General features: G+C 40.8%; 1 protein-coding gene across 1 annotated transcript in view; it reads left to right on the top strand.

Annotated features, from left to right (window-relative positions):
* The window catches only part of trpm4a (transient receptor potential cation channel, subfamily M, member 4a), a 29,449-nt gene extending 10,469 nt beyond the window's left edge, over positions 1-18,980 (top strand). The window contains exons 7-28 of the mRNA XM_070847787.1: positions 1,442-1,506; positions 1,944-2,183; positions 2,968-3,070; positions 3,737-3,855; positions 4,704-5,006; positions 5,681-5,782; positions 6,239-6,367; positions 8,255-8,384; positions 8,792-8,937; positions 9,797-9,909; positions 10,246-10,353; positions 10,453-10,499; positions 10,688-10,923; positions 11,202-11,317; positions 11,514-11,646; positions 12,997-13,171; positions 13,827-13,992; positions 14,101-14,282; positions 15,872-16,004; positions 16,338-16,410; positions 16,920-17,013; positions 17,389-18,980. Of these exons, the coding sequence (XP_070703888.1) occupies positions 1,442-1,506; positions 1,944-2,183; positions 2,968-3,070; positions 3,737-3,855; positions 4,704-5,006; positions 5,681-5,782; positions 6,239-6,367; positions 8,255-8,384; positions 8,792-8,937; positions 9,797-9,909; positions 10,246-10,353; positions 10,453-10,499; positions 10,688-10,923; positions 11,202-11,317; positions 11,514-11,646; positions 12,997-13,171; positions 13,827-13,992; positions 14,101-14,282; positions 15,872-16,004; positions 16,338-16,410; positions 16,920-17,013; positions 17,389-17,414 (2,939 nt within the window). The 3' untranslated portion in view covers positions 17,415-18,980. The remainder of the gene's footprint in view (positions 1-1,441; positions 1,507-1,943; positions 2,184-2,967; positions 3,071-3,736; positions 3,856-4,703; positions 5,007-5,680; positions 5,783-6,238; positions 6,368-8,254; positions 8,385-8,791; positions 8,938-9,796; positions 9,910-10,245; positions 10,354-10,452; positions 10,500-10,687; positions 10,924-11,201; positions 11,318-11,513; positions 11,647-12,996; positions 13,172-13,826; positions 13,993-14,100; positions 14,283-15,871; positions 16,005-16,337; positions 16,411-16,919; positions 17,014-17,388) is intronic.
* The last annotated feature ends 604 nt before the right edge of the window (positions 18,981-19,584 follow it).

Below are 19,584 nucleotides of genomic sequence, written 5' to 3'. Positions count from 1 at the left end.
TGAGACAAAGACGCACAGTATGAAAACAACAGCTCATTTCACACATGGAATCTGTAATATTGCTTGTATTTTTCATCCAGCTGTTCAAATAATGTTTCATGCTTGCATGTAGGTCTAAAATCAGTAGTTCAATCAGTTCACACATGACAAAACCATTACAGACAGTTTTCTTCCAGTGTAGGCAGCTGAATAGCCCATTTTCCTCTCCTTACCATAGTGGCAGTGCTTTAACAAACAGTCCTGAGCTGGTCGGTGATGGGGGAAGGGGAATACTCTCAGTTGTGTCACAGGTTTCCTCAGTCTTAACCTCTTAAGACCCAAGCTCTTGTTTGATATGCATTTTTTATTTCTCCTTGCTATTTGGGCTTATTGGACCCTGATAAGTATAAAACCTAAGCATCATCTTTTTACATGGTGTAGTTTTAGAGAAAAATTATTAAATTTCCAGAAAACACAATAAAGTCACCTTTGTGCAAAACTCTTTATTTCCACCCTGAACATAGCAGTTTTTTTCCCTGACTGCTTTTGCATGTATTTATAACACATACAAAACATATTTTGAACATGTTTTGAAAATCACGGTGCAAAAAACAATATGAAATATCAACAATTTTGCCCACATACATGTCCATACTGCTACAGCTACAGCTAAGCAGAATTAACTACTATGGTAATATAACCCAAAATGTGATGTCCACGCATGTGTACGCCAGGTCTTTAGAGGTTAAAACAACAAAATGATATACATTATTTTCCATGGCTTCATTTTCCAAGTGTCAGCAGTGCTGTAAGTAGGCTCACTCTCATCTAAACACTAATAAGTTCTTCATTAATTTAGTATTTTATTTACTGAGCCAAAATAAGGACATTGTAGGTACAAAAATAAAAACTACAGTACTTTGCAAGGTTGGCTCCACCTTATCACACCACAGAGGTCATATTAATTAGTAATACTGATGCTCCCTATATTACTCAGTTACAACAGTAGCTGATGTCATGTTTTGACTTTGAACCAATTCATATTTCATTTACATGTAAGTACATGCTGGATTCTTTTCAAACATGACATGTTCTGCACAATTCTGCACAAACATGTTCTGCTTCCTGAAAGTACACAGAGTTGGGTGCATGTCTGAAAGGTACTGATGAGAAAAATGTGATTACATACTTATAAATGCACTTCAAACTTTTATTTTCTGCAAAGTTACCCTGAACAAATATGAGCCAAAACAAAGGGAAATTGAATGCTGGGAGTTTGAAGACAATCTGGACATAAGCTGAGAGTTTTCAGAAGCCTTCTACTATAAATTCAATTTATGATAACAATATAACACTGTCTACTTGTGGGATGTCACTAGAAAGCATGTTTCTTTGCTTAATGCAACATTTTAGTAGAGAGGCTGTGTTTTCCCTCTAACTCCTTATCTTGGGCCAACAACAGGTAGTGGCAGCATTGAAATCCCAGTGCTGTGCATGCTCATCTCAGGGGACGCACATATGCTGGAGGCAAGTAAACGATCAAACACATTCTCACTCTACACGCACACAATTGGAGATTCTTTGATTTTACCAAAATGTTTGAGCCATATTGCTACAATATGTCACAGGTTTTACAGATGAAATCATTTATTTGGTCTAATTTAACTACCACTAAGCTGTAATATAGCTGTAATGGTGGCCAACCACAAGAAAAGAATGCAGGTCTTACCTAAACCTTGGCGAGTTCGACTACTTTTCCACAGTTCCTCCATGTGATTGGCTTTGGGTTCAGTTTCTTTTGGTTAATGTATAGATGTAGACAGAAACTAAACCAAAATACTTATGGAATGAAAATTAGCAGTCATTGTCCATCATGATCTCAACACAAATAGTTACTGATGCTATCTGTAATTTGTTATAGAGAGCTGTCCATCTCACTGAGGCTTTTTGTGTCCCTCGCTCAGAGATTAGACGTCTCTCTGAGGAAAGCTACGCCCTGGCTGGTTCTTGCTGGTTCTGGTCAAGCTGCAGACCTTATCAGTGAACTGGTGGGAAATCTCTCGCCTGTCTCCCTCAGTCCCACCTCTCCTACAGCAGACAGTGAGGCTGCCGACGCTCTCAGCGCAGAGCTCCGAGACAGGGTCCGTGAAAAGGTCCGGAGACACTTCCCAGCTGAAGCGGAGCTGGAGAAACTGGTGGATAGTGTGAGTCTGATAGCAGATGTGTGAGTGTATATATTTGTGTAAGCTACATTATACATGTACATTGTGACGTAGTTGCAGTTAGGTCGAGGCACCAAAACTACTTGGTCAAGTTTAGGAATCGAAACTGCTCCATTACAGAAGTGAGGTTACACGAAGAGTTACATTACATGTGATGTAAGTTCACACAGGACACAATCAGCAGTCTCCTGGATGAAAGTCCAGTGTTTGAGCCAGCCATCCTCTCACCTCCCTATAGAGACCTTCCTCCTTTGCTCATGACTCCTCATTACTATGACCACTAGAGGCTGTGTCATGACAAAACATTCTGATAATATTTGTTGTCTATGGGAGAAATTAATGAAATAAAACCTGCATGTTTGATACAACCCCACCCAGTGTCCAACAGAACTGTTTTATTTGATTTGCCCAATGTCTCCTAGCAGTTATGGTAAATGGTCTGTATTTGTATAGCGCCTTTCTAGTTATTTCAACTACTCATTTACATGAGATCCTCATTCACCCATTCATTCAGGAGGAATGTCATTTGGAGGAGACTATTCTTTCATACTCATTCACACACTGAAGCCAGCAAGGCTTCAGGAGCAAGTTGGGGTTCAGTGTCTTGCCCAAGGACAGTTTGACATGTTGACCCCCGACCTTCTGATTGAGGGACGACCCACTCTACCACTGAGCCACAGCCGCAGTTATGAAAATGTTTGATGTATGAAATGCAACTTTTTCCAAATGATTTGCTCATTTCCATCCCTTCCCTCTGTGTGTCTAGGCTCTGAGTATTTATCAGAACAGAGAGCTCATCACTGTTTTCCACGGGGAACAAGAGGGTTCTGATGATTTTGATACAGTTCTCCTCAAAGCCCTCGTTAGAGGTAAGTATTTATGAAGCACCTTTAACAAATCGACATTCTGCATTGAAAGTGCGTTCTGCTTGCATTTGCCTTTGGAGCAGGAGCGTTCCTGCTTGGCATGTGTTGGCATTGAGTGCTGTTGGTGTGACCACTGGCTGGTTGACTAACTCATCTTTTTCCATTTTCAATTATTCTAAGTGGATGTTTATATTAATATATATCCAGGTGCCCTCACATCAGAGATAAAACAATATGTTCTACTGGTCCTGCAGCTGGTCCAGGTGCAGAAGACAATCATAATAGAATTTTATTTTATATTTAGTTCAGTAGTTAACGTGTGTCTGTTCTTGTATTTGGGGTTCTTCTTAGGAGTTCAGGCATAGGAATTCCACTGTCTATCCCTCAGTAGATCAGCATACTTAGCATACTTGTCTCACATGTTTTGGACCCCCCCTCAGCTGGGCAAGTATCACTATACCTCTTGGTGTGCCTTTGCATTTTTCTCTTGGTGTTCGCTGACCGCTTGGTATTTCCCATCAGCCTCACCATGAAATGGCTTTTGGCTCCTCCACTGTGTGATATTAGTTCTGACCCTGCCTCCTTCACCCACACATCCCCTACACTAAGACAATGAAAGACTCCAATTCTTCTCTGTAAATCTTGCTTTCTTTCTGTGTGTGTGTTAAGCTAGTAAACGTGTGTCTAGTGAAGCCAGCGAATACACTGAAGAGCTGAAACTGGCCGTTGCCTGGAACCGAGTGGACATCGCCAAAACTGAGCTCTTCAATGGAGACATTCAGTGGAAGGTCAGAGTCAAACTGAAGGACAGGTGTGATAGTGACCTAGCATCAACAAGGATTTGGGATATCAGAATGTACCAGGATCTTATCTTATCTTAGAATGCTAAATGTCTAAAGCCTTACTAGTCTGTGCTACAGACTAAGCTACAGTGTTCATTACACCCAACAATACAAACATTTAGGATAGTAAAATGTTAAAAAGTCAAATCAACAGCACCAAAGGCTGAGCACATTAGGAATAATAGTATATAATATAATAATATATATATAATAATATATAATAGTAGTAATAGAATAATAGTGAGCCAGGTTATAATGATTGGCTGTTATTAGTCAGCTGGTAGCCAAGCATGAGCCAATGAGAGTGAAACATGAGGCAAACAGCTGATCAGCTAATCCAAGCTCCCAGTACCCTGGCTGAACTGATGCAATCTTCCATTGACAAGTTTGCTAATTGCAGCTCATGGGGTCATTAAAATAAAAAAATAAGCCTTAGATCCTTCGGGTCTGGTAAATTCCCACACCTTTAAAACTCCTCAAGTAAACTGACTTAGATGTGTAAAACTGACCTTTAGTAGAAATTCAAATATTCCAAATGTTACACAGGAGTTACTAAAATATTCAAATTATGCAAATCAAATATTATGCAAGTTATGCTTTCTTTCTAGTCATCTACATGTCAGTGCAGCACAGTGACACATTCGAGGGCACAGACCTTCATGGTTTTGCAGTGTCTTTTGTTCATGCAGTGCATTGCACCAGTACAAAACCCAAAGAGCTATGCCACATACATTTAGAAATGTATCCATGCATGCTTCAGTCACATAACGCTTACGAGGTGATTATAATTTCAGTATGAGGACCTTGAAGACTCCATGACAGATGCGCTGATCAATGACAAGCCCCAGTTTGTGCGTCTCTTCTGCGAGAACGGTCTGAACATCCTGGATTACCTGACATATCGACGCTTGGAAAGCTTGTACCACTCACTGTCAGACAGCTCGCTGGCCTACATTCTGCTCCAGAGGCGTCTGAGTGAGAGGCAGGGCCTGGCGGGATCACTGCCCAACCTGGATGGGGGTGCGACCGTACCTCTGAAGAGTCCCCAGAATGCACTGATTGGACCTGCCTCAACAATGGAGCTCAACTTGTACGAGGTGAGGAAGAGGAGGGTAATCCTCAAGAAGGAACAAGAAGGAAGTAGTAAGATGGAACATTTGCATTGTTAAATGGCATTTTATTATCAAAAGGAGAAGCTTTTCATACACTGACAGAGGTTTGGTAGCTGCATTTTTAATGTATAGATCAGTGCAGAATACTTCACTGACATTCTTGCCATCATCACATAACATAGATATTTTCTATGCGGAGTGAAGGATTGAAGAGTGTCCCCAGGGTGCTCCCAGACTGTTTTGATTGATGGTGGTGGAGAGCGCTGTCTGACCCATTGCTCCAAAATCTCTTATAGATGTTCAGTTGAGTTGAGATCTACTGACTGTGAAGGCCATAGCTTATATTTAGCCGTATGTGTCAGCCAACTGCTTGTGGGAAAAAAGTCTGAAACTGCAGTAGGGCAACATTTAATGTGTCACTCATCACTTAAGGGACACAAAGTTGCTAAAGAGATGTGAGAAGTCAGTGAAAGCAGCGACGTCTGGCTGGGCATTATTTGCACCTGTTGTACTCTCACTTCATTTCCTTCAATCATCTGGTTCTGATCATGTAAACAAACTTATACAGTATTTGGAATTGAACTCTTTTGAAACACAGCAAACTGTGATTGCTTTTGTTTTATACCAAGTGTAATTCCATGAGATCTTCCTTGCTGCAGGTATCCCGCCTGCTGTGGGACCTGTTGGGCGATGTCTGTCATCCATTCTACTATGGACCTCTGGGCCTGGACCACAGCATCAGCACCAGGAGGGCTCTCAAAGTCAGTTAGCTTTGAATGATTTTACACAGAGTGTTTTCTTTTTTACAAGTTCTTGGCCTGAGAGTGAGCGTACCTGTAGCCTGAGGCTCCAGGCTACAATAGTACAATAGTATACTATTGTAATAGGAGTAGACACCCAAATGTCCAACCCAGCTGTCAGCAGCTAAGTATGTTAGCTCCATATTTTGACAAGAAAGACGAATGCATGAAATGTCCGTCAATGCTGTAGTGCAGTGCAGTGTGGAGCGCAATGTTAAGTCAATGGAGAGCTCTTCCAAGTAAACACTGTATAGAAATGCATTTTTTCAAAGCCACCATCTAAAATCATTGAGAACATCAGAAAAAGCTTCTGGAGCAATTTAAAACAGATCAAGTCATAATAGATGGCTGTCATCAGTGATAGAGATTGTTTCCTTTCAGGTATCCTCACTGGTGACTCTGGTGTTTTGTCCTTAGCAAGTGAACAGGTTGCTGCTGGGGGACTGTATGTACCGGGACCAGCGCTGCCTCTCTCCCTGGGCAGCCCTTTTCATCTGGGCCGTCCTGCAGAACCGCAGTGAAATGGCTATTTACTTCTGGGAAATGGTGAGATTCACCTGTGATATTTCAGGGGATGACATTTTAAGGCATTATTAAGGTTACAAACACTGACCAGCATGTGCACACTACAGCACACTTCAGTCACAAAGCTGTCATTGTTATTTATGATTTTATTTTCATATACAGTACAGGCCAAAAGTTTGGACACACCTTCTCATTCAATGCGTTTTCTTTATTTTCATGACTATTTACATTGTAGATTCTCACTGAAGGCATCAAAACTATGAATGAACACATGTGGAATTATGTACTTAACAAAAAAGTGTGAAATAACTGAAAACATGTCTTATATTCTAGTTTCTTCAAAGTAGCCACCCTTTGCTCTGGTTACTGCTTTGCACACTCTTGGCATTCTCTTGATGAGCTTCAAGAGGTAGTCACCTGAAATGGTTTTCCAACAGTCTTGAAGGAGTTCCCAGAGATGCTTAGCACTTGTTGGCCCTTTTGCCTTCACTCTGCGGTCCAGCTCACCCCAAACCATCTCGATTGGGTTCAGGTCCGGTGACTGTGGAGGCCAGGTCATCTGGCGCAACACTCCATCACTCTCCTTCTTGGTCAAATAGTCCTTACACAGCCTGGAGGTGTGTTTGGGGTCATTGTCCTGTTGAAAAATAAATGATGGTCCAACTAAACGCAAACCGGATGGGATGGTATGTCGCTGCAGGATGCTGTGGTAGCCATGCTGGTTCAGTATGCCTTCAATTTTTAATAAATCCCCAACAGTGTCACCAGCAAAGCACCCCCACACCATCACACCTCCTCCTCCATGCTTCACGGTGGGAACCAGGCATGTAGAATCCATCCGTTCACCTTTTCTGCGTCGCACAAAGACACGGCGGTTGGAACCAAAGATCTCAAATTTGGACTCATCAGACCAAAGCACAGATTTCCACTGCTCTAATGTCCATTCCTTGTGTTTCTTGGCCCAAACAAATCTCTGCTGCTTGTTGCCTCTCCTCAGCAGTGGTTTCCTAGCAGCTATTTGACCATGAAGGCCTGATTCGCGCAGTCTCCTCTTAACAGTTGTTCTAGAGATGTGTCTGCTGCTAGAGCTCTGTGTGGCATTCATCTGGGCTCTAATCTGAGCTGCCGTTAACTTGCGATTTCTGAGGCTGGTGACTCGGATGAGCTTATCCTCAGCAGCAGAGGTGACTCTTGGTCTTCCTTTCCTGGGGCGGTCCTCATGTGAGCCAGTTTCGTTGTAGCACTTGATGGTTTTTGCGACTGCACTTGGGGACACATTCAAAGTTTTTGCAATTTTCTGGACTGACTGACCTTCATTTCTTAAAGTAATGATGGCCACTCGCTTCTCTTTACTTAGCTCTTTACTTATTGGTTCTTGCCATAATATGAATTCTAACAGTTTCGGCTGTGTATCAACCTGACTTCTGCACAACACAACTGATGGTCCCAACCCCATTAATAAGGCAAGAAATTCCACTAAGTAACCCTGACAAGGCACACCTGTGAAGTGAAAACCATTTCAGGTGACTACCTCTTGAAGCTCATCAAGAGAATGCCAAGAGTGTGCAAAGCAGTAATCAGAGCAAAGGGTGGCTACTTTGAAGAAACTAGAATATAAGACATGTTTTCAGTTATTTCACACTTTTTTGTTAAGTACATAATTCCACATGTGTTCATTCATAGTTTTGATGCCTTCAGTGAGAATCTACAATGTAAATAGTCATGAAAATAAAGAAAACGCATTGAATGAGAAGGTGTGTCCAAACTTTTGGCCTGTACTGTATATGTATAGAATTATTTGTGTTTTTATGCTATATGTATGTATACCATGTGTGAGTCACAGCAAAGACAAAGTTCCATTGCTTTTGCGAAGGACAACAACATTCAAAATTCTTATTTCTATATCAGGCAGGGGAGTCAGTGCTGAGCGCTCTGGGCGGCTGTAAGATGCTGAGGGAGCTTTCTAAGCTCGAGAGTGAGACTGAGAGCAAGCTAGCCATGAAGGAACTGGCACAGAGGTTTGAGAATCTGGCTCAAGGTGAGGCAGACCATGCATCAGCTGTGAGCAAAGTTAAAGACAATCTCAACCAAATCACACGTGTGCACACACTAACCAAACCAAAGGGTAGTCCCAGTAACTGTCCTTTCATTTAATTATGAGCAGTTAAGAAATATCTAATATTTATTTTTATGTAAAAGTTGAAACCCAGGGCAACGCCATGGCTTAAAGTTCCCAGTTTGAGTCCTGCGAGGCCTTTGTTGTAGGCCTCTTTTCCTGTCATCTCTCTACTATCTGAAATAGACATAAAAAGTCCCAACTTACACAGCTGGGATACCTTATCTTAGACAGGTGAATAATAGTAAAATGCATAAGCCGTAATGTAAACAGGTTGTGCAGTAATATAGGCTAGTAAATGCATGTTGTTGTGTTGTTTGTGTGATCAGATGTATTCAGTGAGTGCTACCAGAGCAGTGAGAGTCGCTCCTTCACCCTCCTCATAAGGAAGTCTCCAGTGTGGGGCGGGGCTACGTGCTTGCAGATGGCCACTGCGGCTGACGCCCGCCTGTTCTTCAGCCATGATGGCGTTCAGGTACTGATGCTGCTCAAGCTGGACTTTAGATTCTCCCAGTCAAACTGAGAAACCACGACTTTGATCACATGCACAACATTTAGAAATGTAATAGTACTTCTTGGCTGAGAAGTTAAGTTGGTAAGTCATTTACATATGAACTAATTCACATCACTGCACCAGCATTAAAGTTCATGAAGCGATCCATAGAAAATGTTTGGTCTCATTTTGAGCTGCATCAGCCACAGATTAATTCCCTTCCTGATATGTAATGATCTGCTAATGTTAGGCACGATATGAGATGAATAAGTTCACCGGTTAGAATATTCTAACATGAATAATGTCAAAGAAATACAGTAGAGTGAAAAGTGTTCCAACATTTCTTTGGCATTATTCATTTTAGAATATTTTAACCTGCGGCAAATTAAAGGTTAAGCTCAGAGCTAGAAATAAACACCTTTTAATGTTTTCTAGAATTAGGTGATTTGTGATTAAGGTCAAGGCTCATTTATGATTTGCTGTTTGCTTAAGACAAACCACAGAAATTAAATCAAACACTCTGTACCATATTTAATTGCAGCATATGCTTTTGAATCTCTTCTAACTGGAATTGCATTGAGCTGAATCACACTGCAGGGTTGAATCGTATGGTAACACACTGGTGGTTGCTTCAGATGTATCTTTCCTGTATTGGATGATTGGCAATGCATCGGGATTCAAATCGTATAGGCCTCAGTTATGGAGATGTACATCCTTAATATATCTACTATAAACAAGTGGTTGAATGAATGTACAGTAAAAATAACTGACTTAATTAGTTTAACTTGGGAAAACCAAATTCAAACTTTTGCATTCAGATGTTGCCATCTCTCTGTTGCAGTCTCTGCTATCTCAGATCTGGTGGGGTGACATGGAGCGAAGCACTGAGGTCTGGAAACTGGTTCTCACCTTCTTTTTGCCCCCCCTCCTCTACACAGACCTTATTAGCTTCAGGTCAGTGTTCTGCTATTATTGTGTTATGCTCTATGATTATTGTGTCATTTTGCTTGTGAGTGTGTGTGCTTGCAATGTGATCTCATCCTAGTTTCAGGGCTTTTTTTTGGTCTGTGTTATGAAAAGGATGTAAATTTGTCAGTGAAAATCAGAATTGGGGCAAAAACTGGATTTTAAATTAGCGCTCTTAGTGCAATCAGTCTGTGGCTGGATCTTTTTTTTCTTCACTTTCTAAATAGAAGCATTTGTGAAACTGAGTAAATTGATTTTCTGCCTTTCCTGCTAAAATGTAGCAGCACACACCTGAATGCCCAGTTGTGTGTGTTCATGTTACAGGGAACAGGAGGAGGAGGTCAAGTCTGTGGGTGTCTACCAATGCAGAGACACTGACAGCCTGGATGGGAATGACACCACTGTCTTCTCCCTTGCCGACATCGTACAAAAGTAAATACAAACATACAAACATAAATCAGATCAGGGTTGTATGACAGTCTTCCTGCTCAGCTTTAACAAAGGTCCCTGATTCTTTGTTTGGGGTTGCAGTGAGGAAGAAGCTGAAGAGTTCAGGGCCCTAAAAGAAAAACTGCAAGGTGGGTTTGGATCACCATTATCACTACTATTGCTTTTGGTATTTGCACTCAGTGCCTCTCCCTTGCAGAAACTACACACTGTCTGCAAAGAAAAGTATTTTCAATCTGTGGAGATTTGCTGTGAGATAGATGTTGCTGACATCATTGGATCATTTCTGTTTTCACTGTTTTACTTTTCTTTATTTCAGGAAACGCTTCGCCATCCAACTCCAAGAGACCATTTCTTGTGTTGCGGTGGAGACAGTTCTGGTTCGCTCCTGTCACCTCATTCCTTGGCAATGTGCTGATGTACTTCCTTTTTCTCTGCCTGTTTGCCTATGTCCTGCTGGTGGACTTCAAGCCACCGCCCCCTGACGGCCCCAGCACTCTGGAGTTTGTGCTTTACTTTTGGGTTTTCACCTTAGTATGTGAAGAGATTCGTCAGGTTGGTTGTTAAGACACTAACATTGGACATATTTTGCACCAACATTAACTAAATAGTATGTTTCCATACTCTGTGTAAGACAGATCATCCCATTACATTTGAAAGGCTAAAATGACATTACCTTAAAGCCAAGTTCAGACTGACACTGTGGGACAACACACCCTACTAGAGCCAATTCCAATTGGTTACCACATCTGCTAAAATATACATTGCTCATTGCACAGACAACTATATCCACCCACATGCAATATCTCGACTCTTGTCTCTCTGGTTGACAGACCTTCTTTGTGGGCAGTACCTTTGTGATCCAGAGGATGAAGAACTACATCCAGGATGTGTGGAACAAGTGTGACCTCACAGCCATCATTCTCTTCACTTTGGCTCTTTGCTGCAGGTGACTTACACTGACCACGGCTTTGGCAGTCCCTCATGTGTTTATGCTAACAGGCTCAAAAGCCAGTCAACATGTTTTCGTCTTCTTGTTTTCTTATATTTTTATGTCTATCTGTCTTATCTGGCTGTGTTCATGATGTAGGTGAAGATATTTCTGCTTATGTTTCTGTTTCTGTTTCTGTACTGTTGTTTTCCAGAATGTTTCCATGGTCATATGAATTTGGCCGAGCTGTGATGGCCATAGACTTTATGGTCTTCACACTACGTTTGATCCACATCTTTGCCATTCACAAACAGCTTGGACCCAAGATCATCATTCTTGGCAAAATGGTGAGTACACACAAGACTCATAAAAGAACCTATAGGCAACACGCAAATGAATGAAAATGGGTCAACGTCAAAGGGCCACATCAGTCATACCAAACAGTTGTGTCAAATGGTCATATCGTCTGTTGCTAATTAACATCAATTCTTTGTGTAACTTGACGACAAGCTAACATTAAATTTGCCTGTTGTGGGTGCAAAGTGCTCTCTGCAAGAAGGTGTCTGTATTCAGCCAAAGATTATTTGATTGCGAAGAGCCTTCACTGTATAACACCACTGTGCAATCCCAAGTAGAGCGTTTCTGTTGTTCAGAATCCAACAGAGGGATACATCTTCTCTCTAGATGATCAAACTGTTACAGTGCAAAGACAAAATGTATGTAAAACTACAAAGAAAGGAAAAAAGAGTACAGATTACAGCCTCCAGGTAGTAAGGCATCCAGTTTAGCATGTCCAGATGTAGGGGTGGAAAAGTATCTCACTGTGCTGGAATGGCTTCCACATTTCCACTAGAGAGCTTGTTTTGCATGGATGGTGTCCCAAGATGAGCAGCTCACAGACCCTAAGGAGGAAGCTTACCAACTAAATACACTCAAACCTGGACTGTCAGTATTTGGTTCAAGTAGATCTTGACAAATAAGGCGTGTCAGGTTAAGTACATTTTAGCTACATACATTTTTAGATGTCTTCACAGATTTAGGTGAATATAAGTAAGTAAGTAAGAAAGTATCAGATCAGATTCACTGTCAGCACATACCCAGTATTAAAGGATAATAAAGGATCGTGGTCTGGGCCAAAAAAACTTGATTGTATTTAGATTTAATAATAATGATAAACTTTATGCAGTACAAAGAGCTTTACAACAAGGAAATTACAGGCATCAAGCACTATAAATGAAAACTGTGCTATTGTTTTAAGAGAGGAATTCTCTTGGTTCACACTCCAGCTGTGTCATATACTGTATGTGTGGGCTTGTCCATTGCACACACTGCACAGTTCTTCTATGACCTGAGGAAGAAAATAACAAAAATAGATGTTGCAGACCTTCAACTGGGTCAAAGGTGTTATATGGCGCCAATAAATGTAGTCCATGTGAGGCTCACCCTCCATGGCTGATGGTAGTGTATATAATGTGAACAGTGCCTGCGTGGGCAAAACCATTTGCTGAGATATTTTGCTGAGGTGCTTGTCATATCCTGCAATGCTACCTGTGGTCTATTACAAGACAAGGTCAAGCCATAGTGTCATCTGCAATAATCTGTGCCTTATCTATTACCACACATATAATAGACATTGACCAATACGTTAACGTGTTTAATTACACTTACGATTAAATGACTCTGTTTGCTTCCCTCAGATGAAGGATGTTTTCTTCTTCCTTTTTTTCCTGGCTGTGTGGCTCATGGCCTACGGAGTGGCCAATCAGGCGCTCCTCTACTCCTATGATCCCCGTCCTGATTGGATATTCCGCAGAGTGTTCTACAGACCATACCTGCACATTTTTGGACAAATACCCATACATGAAATGGATGGTGAGCGGCTCAGTCTCTATTGTTTCAGTCTCCATCTCTGTCAAGCACAAGGACCTTTGGTTCCCTTGCTGTCCTCCACATATGAATTTGATAAAGAAATTATAAAGATGAATACATTTTTGTCAGCCTGAAATTCCAATTTTTATTCAGTTCATCTCAGTTGTGAAAAACTGAAGAAACACAACAAGATTTGCATGATCTTCGTAAGACATACAGTGGTGCATAAAACAAGACAAAAATGCATAATTACTGTCTAACATTTGCCTCCCCTCACTTATAATGGGCAGATAAATGTAAGCAGTACACAAAGTGCCAAAAGCCAAAGTGGATAGTTTTCAATCACAATTGTATTCTGTCATTCAGTTAGCAGATTATTAAATATATTTGATTAGATATACAGCAGTTCAACATAATGCAAATCAACACAATACAGTGCATTTCATACATTATGAAGCTTGTAGTGGATTTTAAAGGATTTACATTGGGTTTATTGCATGGCTGCATTGTATCACATTAACATCTAATTAGGTCTCACAAACCGACAACTCAATGTACAGGACTTCAGCTACTGTTGCTGCCATAAATAGTTCTTTTTACGGTGCTTGTGAATGCGCTGCATAGACCCTCACATTTTGTTGGACCTCTCTTCTTCTAGCCGATAAATTGGAGGAAGTAAACTGTACAAACAATGCCACACGAATTGAAGCAGGAGAGGAGCCCTGTTTGAACACCTTCGCCAACTGGCTGGTTGTCATCCTCCTTGTCATCTACCTGCTGTTTACCAACATAGTGCTGGTCAACCTACTCATTGCTATGTTCAGGTACACTGGCATTTATGATGATTTATAAACCATCAATCAGGAAACCAAGTACAGGAAAGCATTTTACCTCTCTATGTGCATAATGATATTCCAATCTGCTTCTTGCAGCTACACCTTCTCTAAAGTACAGGAGCGCAGCGACACCTATTGGAAGTTTCAGCGTTACAACCTGATAGTGGAGTACCACTCAAGGCCTTGCCTGGCACCGCCTTTCATCATCATCTCACACCTCCACCTTTTCGTCAAGAGATACATCCGCCGCATCCCCTCAGTGAAGAGCACACACTTTGGTGAGATGTTACAAGTAGAGCATAAAGACAGGGGACATGAGGGAAAGGACGACAGCATTTAGCAAGATTCTAAAAGGTGGAGACACAAGTGTGGGCTGTATGTTTTCAAGCATTGCTTGTCCAACAGTGACTTAGCTCTTGCACTGGTACAGGGTACGTCATGAGTTCATTCAGGCCTTTTCCACACGTACAAAAACATTTTCAGAACATAATTTTCCCCATAAAATTCTTACCACATGACCTTTGACATTTGTTTTGCAAAATACCTCCATCCACACAAGAATGCAAAAATGGTTCCAAACACTCAAACCAACATGCCAGGTCATGCCTGACATCAGATATCAGAGAAGAACATTCTGAGCTTCTGAGGTGAGCTTTATTTTCCTTTAGCGATAGTTACTTAAAAACACTGATATCTTGTAACATCTTTCTCCGGCAGTCCACCACTGTGGTTGTTGTTTCAGGCGCATGCACATTAAACAAAGCAACAGTAGGCCGGCACTTTGTTTTATATGAACAATCTGCACCTCAGAAGGCCTTTTTGAGAATATCTCTTTTAGTGACTTAAAAGTCTATTTGCGTCTGGCTAAGGAGCAAAATAGGTAGAGGAAAATATTTGTTTGCAAAAATTTCATGTGTCAGTGTCCTAGTCTCGCTAGCTTTTACTCCAGTCAGAGCGATACATGCATGTCAAACCCATATCAGGCAGGTATCTGAATGCCACCACATTCGTTAACCCTCTTTCAAAACCTTCCTCTCAACCAAGGTTGGGCACAGGTTGGACATGAATTGGCGTGCCAGTCAGAAATAACAACTCAGTAGTACCAGTGTTTAAACATCATCTACCTGACTTGCTGAAAAGAGAAAAAGAGGAAGAGAGAAATAGAAAGCATGCAAGCACATGGACAGAAAGAGGCGAGCTTGCATTGTGTATTTGGTGGTAAGTGGATTTTATACAGTCCAGTTCTGTGGTTTATCAGCAAAGTGTGTGAACTGTACTGCTGAATGGAGTAACGAACAGTGACAACCAAAGTGAAAGCCGTCTCATGTGAATGGGTCCAGTACAAGTTGAATGTGCAGTAGACCTGTGATGAGCTTCTGCTCTGTGAAAGTGGTATTTGTCACAGGCTGACAAATACCACACTGGGGTGGTTTGATTGAAGGGGTTGGGTTGAGGGTCAGTACCTACGTTTAAGGCCATGGTAATTTGCCAGGAAGCAGTGGATTGCCTTATCCAGGTTAGGAGTCAGTTGAAAAGTTTAAGTTCAGGTTTTGATAATGTATGAGGGAATGATGGCTGCTAAGATCACACAGTCATGTGAACTGCTGCAGTAAACCGTAAACTGATGGCAAGGCTCTCATTTTTCCAATTTATCTGTGTTTCAACTCCTATAGTCAAAAGCTTTGGATAGTGACCAAATTAAGAACATTGATAGTGGCTGAAAATGGCTGAAATTAGGCAAAACAACAACAATTTGTCAGAAAACACTTCACATTGCTGCAACTGGTGGGTAATTTCTACATGGTGGACAATCTTTACAGATATCCATGTACATTCCAGTGTCTTTACTCATCTTCTCTGTCCTCAGTTCTGGAGATGCGGGGCAGAAAGGCCAGCCGCCTCAACACATGGGAGGCTATCCAGAAAGAAAACCTCCTCTCAGCTCAGAATAAAAGGCAGAGGGAGAGCGACACAGCACGACTTAAATGTACATCTGTCAAGTGAGTTTCCTTTGCTGTTGTTGTGACTTGTTTGGAGTCATTTCCTTCTCAAGGTTAGAACTCACCTTTTATTGCATGTACAATTACATTTGAGTGCCTAAACTGAAATGTGGAATGATCTCTTGAAAGGATTTATATATGCTCATGTTAAATGTCACTGATACTGATCACGTCTATGTGCTTCAGTTCAGATTGTTTCTCTTGCACTTATAGAAGTTTCTGAAGTCTGTTCCAGCTAGTTGAACTAAGCTGGAGTCATTAGCATGACATTCTAGCTGAGGTGCAGGTTTATTTGTGTGTGTGTGTGTGTGTGTGTGTGTGTGTGTCTGACAGGGTGGACAGTGTGCTGAAGCAGATTGCAGAGATCCGTGACCATGACCGAAGATTGCGAATGCTGGAGACACAGGTCAGCAAACTTTAAAGCACATGCAAAAGCTAGTGAGTCTAATCTGAACCAGTCATCATCAACCACGTTGCAGTCTAGAACTATAGACGATGCTCTTTTCAAGGAAAGAAAAAGTAGAGCTTACCAATTAATTCTTTATAAATAGTCTTCATTTAGAGACATCTCTGTAAGGAAACATCTTTTGTTTGTTCTTTTGTTGCTTCTTCAGCGCAATATTGAATATTCAAGAGCTTGTCCATCTGCAAGTCATTGCCTCTCCCTGTGTCTTCCTGTAAATGAAATTTTCCTGCTTAAATCAACCAAATAAAAAATAAAAAACGACCTATTTTGCCAAAATACAGCAGGTGTTGCTTAGTTTTGTGTCCAATTGTTGCATGTGTGGGCAGATTGATATGGCTTTGTAGTATCTGGTGTCAGGGTGTGGAGTGGGTGTTCATGTTGTATCTGGTTTCTCTGCAGCTGTCAGCTCTGCCTGCTCAGTGCTCATCTCTTCCTCTATCTGTCCCCAGATGGAGTACTGCTGTAACGCCCTCTCCTGGATGACAGAAGCTCTGGCTCAAAGCAATCTGCTAACGGCTCGCCGGCCCCCTCCACTCCTCAGAGGTACAGTTATTAGACATCTGACCAATGCCTGTTGGAAAAAGTCAGCATTAGTGGTCAGACAGTCCCAAAGCCTGCAAACAGCTATTAAAGTTTTGAATATGTTGATGTGATTCAGCTAAACGGTAATTTATATATGATGAGATGAAACTGGTATCCAAATGAGGTGAAACCTGTAGCACTATATTAAAACAAAGTGTTTCATAATTCAGTTGTCTGATTGATTATTAGGTGCAGGTTCATGCTAATCTTTCAGAGGTGCACTGTCTTTAGAATAAGATTGTTGTTTTTGTGTTGTTTGGTGCCACAGAGAGTTGATCTTTTGTCTCATTGAAGGATTCTATCTGAGAGTGAAAGTATTTTTTTCTTCTGTTGTAGATCTGACTCCACTGTCCCCAAGCTGACAAGCTGACTCTCTGAACTTGAGGATCACACACACACACACGCACAGAGTACTCAGGGAAATTGTGTCAAAGAGCACTTTGCTTGTTATTCTGATGATGTTTTCATTTCTTTTACTATGTTGAATTCGTTTGTATGTTATTTGAGGTATATTTTAGTTAGGACAACTAATGTACTGTGTTAAAAGTAACGTGTTTTTTACAGAAGTGTCAGCAAGGATTGCTGTCCACTATAATGCCTCTGATTCTACCACTAGGGGTCACCAAAGTGTGAAATGTTCAAATCTTGCACATGGGGCTTAAAGGTCTGTGAGCAAAGAGTGCCTTTTTAATATGTCTGCTAAGTTGAGGAGTAGGACAATTATCACTATTTAATAGATAAAATGCTGTTGCATGATCAAAACCTTTTCAGAGGAGTGCGACCTGCACTCATTGAAGCTGAATGAATCAATATTTCTATATTAACAATTGATCAGATCACTCATTATTTTGTTTCGGTTTCCAGTCCACAACCCTACGGGTAGCTGTTTTTAATGACAAAGCTGTAAAAGCCCACTGTACATTACATGCTTAGCACCAAACAGCAGACAGAGACAGTTAAGAGACTTGCAGGTGAGCATACTAGAGCCTTTAGCAGCTAAAGAGCCAGAGCTAAAAGGACAGTGACTATTGGACCTGCATTCATCAGGTGGGCACAAACACACAGTCACACAGACTGTAGATAAATATATATACAGTATGTGGATACTATACTATGTTATACTGGACAGTGAGCAACTGGAACAAACACCTATGTTGTATACATTTTCCATATGAGAATCAGTAAAAGGTCAGCGGCAATATTCCTCCTCCACTATTTCAACTGACCAGCTCACTGTGGCTGGATCTACTAACAAAAAAGAGCCAAAACAATCTAAATTGATTCCTTCCTCTCCCCACATAACTTACTGTAGATAGATACACTCCACAGTTCTTCCAGATCTTCTCAAGAATGTGAATTAAAAAAATCTATGTGAAGCCACAGCAGAAAATGTTCAGTTTACATTAGAAGTAGAAAAATGGATGCATGACGATGGACCTGTCAAAGACGTTTTTGGACCGCTGGCTCACAGTCTGTGTGAACAACAGCTCAGATACACTGATGCCAACAACAAACCAACAAACAAACAGATGACCCCGGTCCCTGAATTGAATGTCCAGACACAACAGTCAGCATCAGCCATCTACTGTATGTATTCACATGGAATGAAAAGACATTTAGAAAAACTACTAAAAACTCCTTAGTGGTAGTGGGGTGGTGGGTGGGGATGTAAAACATATTTTACTGTACCCTCTATAGTAAAATATCTGTTCACTGTTGAGAGGTGATAATTTCATATTGCTGGTCATGATATGTATAATTTTGCTTTCTCTTTGGAAACCAATATGTATCTATGTTTTGTTATACAATGACTCAGTCTATACAGATTCTCTATATATTTTCAAGATAAAGCCACTGTGTAGAGAACTCAGGTTTTATTCAAACTGCAACAAAATCTTAATAAACAGAGGATGTTTTCTACACCATAACAAGAACACACTTATTTTACCTCTAATGTATTGCACATAACCACCCACTTCATTGCAAAATAGCATTTGTGATTTCTTTTAAATTTAACAGATGTGTGGGTCTCTCTCCCTTCCTGACAATGTTCCTAATCCCATTTTCTTAGCAAAGGATGTAAAAAGATGTACTTTAAAGATGTGGGCCTCTAATGTATATTATATGTTACATGGTTCAAAGTTCAAGGGAACACAATTGAAAAAAATACAGAAAAAATACAAAAAGATACAAAATACAAACACAAAATCACATCATCAAAAATTCTAGTTTCACAATAAAATCAAAAAACTGCCTGTACACAATGATGCTTCTGTTGTGAAGCACATGCAGGAAATAATGAATTGCATTGGCACAAATACAGATCCAGGGGATCACAGCGTCTGTAACACTGACTATTTCAATAATCTCAGCATATTAACCATCTAGAAGACATCAAAAATCATGATAAATTAGGGGACCATACCTGTGATAGTATTTTTTGTGTAATATCAATATTCATTAGTAATTATCTGGGCATTTTAGTGGTCTCATGCAAGGATAAACACAGATTCTGTGCCTGAGGCAGTTTTG

Source organism: Pempheris klunzingeri, chromosome 17 (assembly GCF_042242105.1).
Source record: "Pempheris klunzingeri isolate RE-2024b chromosome 17, fPemKlu1.hap1, whole genome shotgun sequence".
Classification (NCBI taxonomy): domain Eukaryota; kingdom Metazoa; phylum Chordata; class Actinopteri; order Acropomatiformes; family Pempheridae; genus Pempheris; species Pempheris klunzingeri.
The sequence above is the reverse complement of the archived record's forward strand: the minus strand, read 5'-3'. Positions and strand labels throughout refer to the sequence as shown.